Source organism: Mytilus trossulus, chromosome 4 (genome assembly GCF_036588685.1).
Source record: "Mytilus trossulus isolate FHL-02 chromosome 4, PNRI_Mtr1.1.1.hap1, whole genome shotgun sequence".
In the NCBI taxonomy this organism is placed as follows: Eukaryota; Metazoa; Mollusca; class Bivalvia; order Mytilida; family Mytilidae; genus Mytilus; species Mytilus trossulus.
This window is the reverse complement of record NC_086376.1, coordinates 87752886-87761217: the sequence shown is the minus strand read 5'-3', so window position 1 is coordinate 87761217 and position 8332 is coordinate 87752886. Positions and strand designations below refer to the sequence as shown.

Below are 8332 nucleotides of genomic sequence, written 5' to 3'. Positions count from 1 at the left end.
AGGCGGGTATCCAGTCGTTTTAAAAAGGGGATCCCAAATGCTCACATTCAAATGCATTGATCGTCAACAAAAAAGGGGGGTTTTCAACCCCTGGACCCCCCTTGGATCCGCCAATGAGGTATAAATGGACAAAAAAGGATCTTGTAATGAAAACAACAGAAAATACATTAGTGGTGTTCATCATCTCAGAATCATCGTGTGTATCAGTATTCAACTAAATGCATGCAGATTAGATGAATATTTTATCATTTATTGGAGAATTTATTGTTTTTCATGATGCTAATTTTTGCACAAATCGCTATAGATTTTATTTATACTTAATTTCTCTCAAACTATTAAGCTGATTAAAACAAAAGTTGGCAGTAATGCTTGTTAATTTAGCGATCTAAGTGAGTAAAATACATGTATAATGACTGAATTATTCGGATTGTGCAGCTTCCTAGTAGTTCTACAATACAAAGTTTTGTGATGCCTTACTTATGTATATGAATGGTGTTTAAAATATATTTTTATTTGACTGTTAAAATGTTTTTCTTGACATTTGTCCGGGCTCTTGAAGTATGTGAAATACTTTTTTCCATGTGTAAAAAAATATTGATCACCCCACTTTGAATTAAAAAAAACCTTTCCTACATACAGAAAAAAAAACTTGATCACCCTGTATTTTGACCAGCCCCCCTCCCAGATAAAAAATGATAAGTCCCTTATTGTATAATAATTTATAATCAAATTTTACATTTAATTTTTTTTTTATCAATAACATCCAGATAACAAATCTGAGATTGTATTCTTATGCATAGTCATACATGTACCATTTATTGAGACTGACGTATTTTGACCTACATGTTTGATATGATCTCCTTGCAACAAATTGGTGCTCAATATTTTTCTTTTTATCCTTGCTAAATTTTAATAAACGCTTTGACTGATGTTTTTAATCGATTAAGCCTATATATGTATCTCGAAAATTGTTAGCGGTTATCCTATTTAACTTCTTTTTGATATATAAGCATGATAAGTAGTTATTTGATTCTTTCATGTTGACAGTTCACATTTTTATACTACTTTTCAAAAGTGAATAATAAATTTCATTTTTTACAAAGAATCTGCAAAATAACAAATTCACTATATTACTGGTGCTGGACAGATTTTAATCAGAGCCGGCAAAATAGCTATTGCCCTTTTTTTTTTAAGTTACGATCACTTAAATACATGGTATGTTTGAAAACTTTTATTCAACTTGATGTGTTCTTGCTTTTATTTCAGTATACAACATGATAATGACAGTAGTTTGCTGCCCCATTATCCTTCTGTCCCACTGGGAATAGTATATATATAATGTTCCAATACATTTCGCGACATCATCATCATGTATAAGAAGGTCAGAATATGTAAACTAGTCACAAGTTTATCATCAAGATATGAATTCAATCAAAACCGGTGCATGCTAGCTAGGGACTGTCTTGAACTTACAGTGAGGTGAGAGTTTTTTCTCTGCTCCGTGTTGAATGCCTCACTGTGACTTTGAGATGAAGAATAGCAATAAAAGATATTTTCCTTCATACTTTTTGTGTTTTTTCCCTACAATGAGTAATACGTATTCTTTGTCTTATGGAAAATACAAAAACTAAGAAAAAGACCAAATTCAAAGATACACAGAATACTATACGTTTGAACAGAAGTGAGAGAAAATATGTAAAACATTTTGTAAATATGAGGCAAAACATTGAACTTTTGAAACTTTTCAACGACCAACAACTGAAACAGCTATTTTTGTTAAAATCCAATGTGTATAATCAGAAGATGTAGAGTTTGAAATTCTTATCTATTATCGGATGCAGTAATTAATGAGCATATAATGCCCAAAAACAAAAGGGTCCGAAATATGATGAAAAAAAGTGACAATACTGAGTACTAGACACAAGGTTGACCGTTTATCCCTATTTTTGACATTTTTACCTACTAGTATTATGCATATTTGTTTTGTTCGCCGTCATCGTTGTCAATATAATGGAATTTGATGCGACTTACATACAAGTGAGAGGTATAGCTAGCTATAAAATCAGGTTCAATCCACCATTTACTACATAAGAAAATGCATGTACAAAGTCAGGAATATGACAGTTGTTATCCATTCGTTTGATGTGTTTGTACTTTTGATGTTGCCATATGATTAGGGACTTTTTAATTTTCTTCATACTTCAGTATTTTTGTTATTTTTTACTTTTTTTTATGTTGCATATCCTGGCTTAGTCAACTATTAGTCGTAATACTAGTTTGACGAATATTAAAATCTTTTAAACTCATTTTGAATATACACACCAGAAATTCTAAACGGGTAAAGAGCGAATGCATTGTCAAGCCAGGAAAGTCTCCTGCAACGTTATTGCATGCGCCACAAACTGTTCATTTGAAGTTGTATTGTTTTCAATTCTTTTGGGACGGCGGCAACTTAAAAAAAATCTGAAATTGTCTTTTTTTATGAAATCTAGATGAAATATCTGTTTCCTAGATTAACGCAGTTATTGTTATGTAAACATTTAGCGAAATTGTCGTTCGTAGAATTTAGAAGTGAACAAAAAGTACTAGGACAGTCCAATCAGTAGTACTATGTTCCACATAAATATTCAACAAACATGCACGTACATTCAATGCACCCTGATAACGAGGTCTTAAGTATACACGGCGCCCTTGGTAGATCCTTCGAAACACAGGCACTCGTCTCAGATTTTGTTTTTCCCTTATATACATTATATAAAGATATATAGGGAATTTTTTTTCTGAGACGAGTGCCTGTGCTTCGAAATCATAGCTGTACTAATAAAAGAAGAAGACATCCACCTGCAAATAAAACTTATCTATTTTTGAGTTGTCAGCCTTCGACTGTGTCGTGTTTTAACATGTACTGGTTTTAAGGATGCTGCTTGAATTCTTCATCACATGAGAAGCAATTTATTAATTTCTACTTAAAATCTGGGCGAGGAACTCCAACATGATCATGGACACAGGTACTTCGGGTTGGGACATTTTTTAAACCCTCAACTTTGTTTTCAAAAGATTATGTTGTCCAAATTATGTGTCGTCTTTTTATCTTTTTATCTTTTTTTTGGTAATTACTTAAGCAAATAGCAATCAACCAATTAAGAATAGTTAGATAACACGTTTGACTGGTTTACCCTACCAAATGATGAGAAAGTACACGAAGTAAGGCTATCAAGACCCTGTGTTAATTGTTTAATTTGATCTTTGTGCGTCTTTTTTTTTTCGGACGAGGGATTGTGGGTTTTGTTGTTTGTTTTACTATCCGATGATTTTGTTTTATTGTTCCTGTTACGTTCATTTCAACCGCACTAGATGTTAAGATGCGCGCATAAATATCACACACTTCAACTTTGGCACTTTATGGGATCAGTAGCTACATAACCTTTTTATATAGTGAAATAACATTTACATCAAATAGATCAATGTAAAATTAAACATATTAAAAGACTCCTGCATTTATCCGTCTTGCACAGAACATTTCCTAATCAATGGATAATAATTATATCTAATGAATAGGTAAAAATGTATGTAAATATAAATTATAAATGTTCTCCACAAAGAAAGATGCTCGATTAGCATTGATATGCAAGACATAGATCTTGGTCGATTACACAAAATTGGTATCATCATTTGAATAAGTGTCCTGCACTATCGGTTTTCTGTGTACAACTTTAAAATGTGTTTTAATCAAGGCATATTTTCTAGGTTCCAACAATGAAAACTACAAAATTAAATAAAATACACAAAACTGGTACCGTGGTTTGTAAATTTAGATGAAACTGATTTAGATCAACAGTCTTGACAAATATGAAAACAAAATAAGAATGTCCTCATAGGCAACAGATGCAGTGATTGGTAATCGTAAGCAATGTTTATAAATTGCATATTAGTTGGTTGAGGCAAACTAAAGTTAGACAGAAACTAGTTGTGGGTGGACAGACGGACATGCTTAATACCTCTGCAACCTAGCTAGCTTTAGGGACATACAAAAATATGTAAGCCTTGTGTGGTAGGGTATTTTAGTCTGTAGGAGTCCAGTACACAAACTATGTACAAACTTTCACCAGTATAAATATAAACAGGTTTTGCAACTCTTGCAACACGACCAAAATGTTCACTATTGATTTTTGTTTCAACGACTTTCTTGGAAATTCAGACAGTTCTGATTCTATGAAGTTCCTTGCTACCACCTGTTACCTTTGTTATGTCACGCAATCATATATATATATTGTATATAAATTGGTATCTCATGTATGTTTGCATATACATGTACGTCTGAAAAAATGGACAAACATTTTTTTGTTTCAATATTTTTAGCTTCTCTAAGTATGTTAGTTGCATCTCATACTATTATCGACCGGTCAAAGGTTACATCAGGATCAGATTCAGGTAAGAAAATTTTGATTTATACATTCCTGATGGTTTACCGTTATTATATTTTTTTTTAAACTGTGAATATTCTTATTTACAGCTGTGATAAAGTATCGCCAACAAAACAACAGGACAGTAACATCTGAACACTATAGGCGTCAATGTCAAAATTTGTATAGGCGATTCATATATTAAATACATAATCATTTTGTTAAGAATTCCGTTCAAACAGGTGCTATACTTTTAGTGAGGTGATTTTTTTAAAAATTTTAACTTCTTGTCAAAGGTCTCACAGTAACTTTGAGACGAAGAACCACAATAACAGCGTAGTTCCTTTGCTTTCTATGTGTTATTATCTGTGCATGTTTAATTTCGTGTCAAGGATGGATACCAGATATCCTTTGTTTTAGTTTATTAATATGGTTTGAGTAACTTATCTCCGATTTCTGTTTCTCTGTTGCTTTTTTTAATGGATGTTTGAAATAATATTCACAGCGAAACATGTGTTTAAGTGGGGTAAATTGAACTTGACAACAACAAAAATCAGCTGACCGTGAGAACCTACCATTATTTAAGAACGAAAACATTTTGAAGACAAATTAATGTAAACAAAAAAATATGTCTAGACTGCTCTTTAACACTGTCTTAGTAGATATTATGCACTCAGACTCATATATTTAATGCTGTTTAAAAAAGAGTTTTCACATATTTTATAGGTATTTGTTTCTATGGAGCATCTGCACAAAGAATACTAGATATTTTGGCATATGGAGAATACAGTCACCTTGTTCCTTCAGGTATGAACACAATAATTGAATTGTTATAACTGTTTTCATGCGTTTATCTAATAGTATAAATTCAGAAATTCTTGCGATGTTTTGTTTGGGCTGCTGTCTATTTGAATTAAATGTTTCGACATTACTCAATTGATATATTTATCTTATCATATATTTATTTTAAAATACAGTGCGAAGACCGAAAGACTGTTCAGATTTGGACCCTAAATATGACCGTAGTGGAGTCTATAGAATATATCCCACTTCAGAACGAGGTTCAATGTTTATTGTGATATGACTACTGATGGAGGACGCTGGACTGTAAGTTATTGACAATAACGATTTTAAAATATGTATGATATATACAAAACACTTTTAAATCATTTATATTTCAGCTATACACTTTCAGGTTAACCAGATGTCTTATCTAAAAAAAAAAATCGTTCAGAGAAGAGAACACGTAAAGAAACGAGTGGACGGACTAAACTCCTTACCAATAATAGCATCAATTGAAAAAATGTCTGCTATTTAGACTTAGCAAATAAAATCCTTTAAAAAGATACTTGATTTTATTGATTGAATATTTTAAGAGCTTTTTATTCTACATTAATACGTCTCTTAGGGTCTCTCAATATGGTGACTTTGTTGTGATTTTTTTATTTAAACTTTTCATCGTATTTTAACACATGTTGAAGAAGTCTGATGATGAAACGCTCGTCTGGCGTACACAATTATAAACAATGAATTTTTATGAGGTTTTTTTATACATCTTATTTATATTTTTAAGGTTCTTGTCAGACGAATGGATGGTTCTGAGAATTTCAATAAAAACTGGGTTGAATATGAAAATGGCTTTGGAGACCTCAACCGGGAATTTTGGTTGGGTAAGTCTGAGTTAATCCGTTTCTTTATATAGACTCCAAATGAGGTCAAATTATTTACTTGCAAGTGAAAATTTCATCAACAATGGTTCACGAAAAAGAAGAAGATGTGGTATGATTGCCATAGTTTATTTTGACAAAATTGAACCAAACTGGCTACATTTCATTTTCTTTAATGATTGAACATCAACAATTATATTTTATTTATTTACCTCGTAGCTAGTTTTCCCTTAAATACACTCACTTGAAAGTCGGGGATGCATAAATATGCAGAAACATCAGAAACTTGATACCGAAAGGGACACGAACAGAAGAGCAAAATTCTTTTAAGGTCAATTTTGCACGAGCGAGTGTGTGTTTGTTTAGGGTTCAATAGTTGGAGATTCTACATTTGGAACATTTGAATTGTGTTTCGACTAAAATATTATTCAACTTTAAAAGTGTAATATTTTCTATGTATGTTAGCGTTTGTTTTTGTTGCTCTTCAGTGATTCTATTGTTTTGTTGTTTTCCTCATGTAGAAGATGTTTTTTCCTAGGTTTTAGTTTGTAACCCAGATTTGTTTTCTCTCAATCAATTTATGACTTTTGAACAGCAGTACACTACTGTTGCCTTTATTTATTCATTTTCATCTAAAAATAGAATGAATAATACTTTTTAAGGGATCTTTCAATGAATTTCAACAGATAAAGTAGGTGAAATAGTGAAGCATCTGTTAAATAATGGATGTTTAAAAGCATTATAATTAGTTATCAAAGGTACCAGGATTATAATTTAATACTCCAGACGCGCGTTTCGTCTATATAAGACTCATCAGTGACGCTCAGATCAAAATAGTTATAAAGCCAAACAAGTGCAAAGTTGAAGAGCATTGAGGACTCAAAATTCCAAAAAGTTGTGCCAAATACGACTAAGGTAATCTTTTCCTGGGATAAAAAAATCCTTAGTTTTTCGAAAAAGTTAAAACATTGTAAAACACAGTATTATTTGTAAATTTTCTTAACTATTTATAGGAAACAAATATCTGAATATACTAACATCAACTGGAAAAACAACTGAAATGAGAGTCGACATTGAAAATTTTAAAGGAGAAAAGAAGTATGCCAAATACTCAACATTCAAAGTTGGAGATGCTGCCTCGAAATATACACTGACACTTGGAGGATTTTCTGGAAATGTTGGTAAGCAGATTAAAAATCAACAAGCATACAAAGGAGCTAGACTTCTAGATTTTGAGTTTTAAAATTACATGAAAACCAGATATATAAACATTAATCGTACGTTTTAGGTTTCACAATCTCGAATATTGATTATTAAAATGTGAAGGTTTTTCAACTTTTTAATATTATCAACCCTGTTTTGTGCGTATATATATGTATATATTTTTTTAATTTTCTACCCACGATGTCGGCAAAACAATTTGATAAACAAACTTATTGTTAACAATATCATAAAAGTGAAAACAATAAAAGAATTCCTAGGTTTTTGTAACATTTTAATATATTTTTATTTTAACATATGTCATTATGAATAGAAGGTTACAACAACAGTTTTTAAGCTCCGAAAATTCAAAAACCTATTCATTTATTTGATTTATTAAACGGAAACTACAAAATATCTGCCATCAAAATTAAATCTAATCATTGAAATTTTATTATTTTAGCTGATGGTTTAGCACATCACAACAACAATAAATTCTCAACACCTGACCAAGACAATGATAATAATCAGAACCACTGTGCAACAAGTGGCCAACGACTTGGTGCTGGTTGGTGGTTCAACAGCTGTGATAGTGCCTGCTTCACATTATCCTATGCAAATAATAAGGAAGGTCTTACTGGAGAAAGTCTTATACAATGGGAAGTATGGGGCGGCTCAGGATTTTCCCTGAAGTATGCTGCCATGATGATTCGAAGAGTTTAATTTATTCTGAGAAAATAAAAAATAATCTGATCTGATTTTGCATTTTACTTTATTTAAACGATTTTCATGCATAAACAGCGATGTAAAGCGAACTTGGTTTAGTCTAAGATGATTTTTTTTTATTAGTTGTTAGTGGCTTTGAACTAGCTGTTAGATAACTGCGAGTACTCTAAGATCTGTTTTTTTGTGTGACGGGATGTATAAGTACCCGGCCACGTCCACTTGTATTTTTGTCCATCCGATGAATTAAGCCTTTTTCAACTAATTTTTATAGTTCGTTCTTATGTTGTACTGTTATACTACTGTCCCAGGTTAGGGGGAGGGTTTGGATCCCGCTAA

The 8332-nt window shown here is 31.7% G+C and overlaps 1 protein-coding gene across 1 annotated transcript; it reads left to right on the top strand.

Annotated features, from left to right (window-relative positions):
• Positions 1–4346: 4346 nt before the first annotated feature.
• Positions 4347–8028, top strand: LOC134714268 (fibrinogen-like protein 1). Its single transcript, XM_063575506.1, has 6 exons — positions 4347–4431; positions 5130–5210; positions 5381–5510; positions 5977–6073; positions 7084–7251; positions 7734–8028. Exons 3-6 carry the CDS (start codon positions 5484–5486, stop codon positions 7991–7993), a joined length of 552 nt encoding a protein of 183 aa, XP_063431576.1. The 5' UTR covers positions 4347–4431; positions 5130–5210; positions 5381–5483; the 3' UTR covers positions 7994–8028.
• Positions 8029–8332: the final 304 nt, after the last annotated feature.

Bases quoted from the DNA above. Each gene is read 5' to 3' on its own strand.
- LOC134714268 (XM_063575506.1), top strand. From the start codon at position 5,484: ATGACTACTGATGGAGGACGCTGGACT. The intron at 6,074-7,083 runs GTAAGTCTGAGT...AACTATTTATAG, and splicing joins CAACCGGGAATTTTGGTTGG to GAAACAAATATCTGAATATA. The intron at 7,252-7,733 runs GTAAGCAGATTA...TTATTATTTTAG, and splicing joins AGGATTTTCTGGAAATGTTG to CTGATGGTTTAGCACATCAC.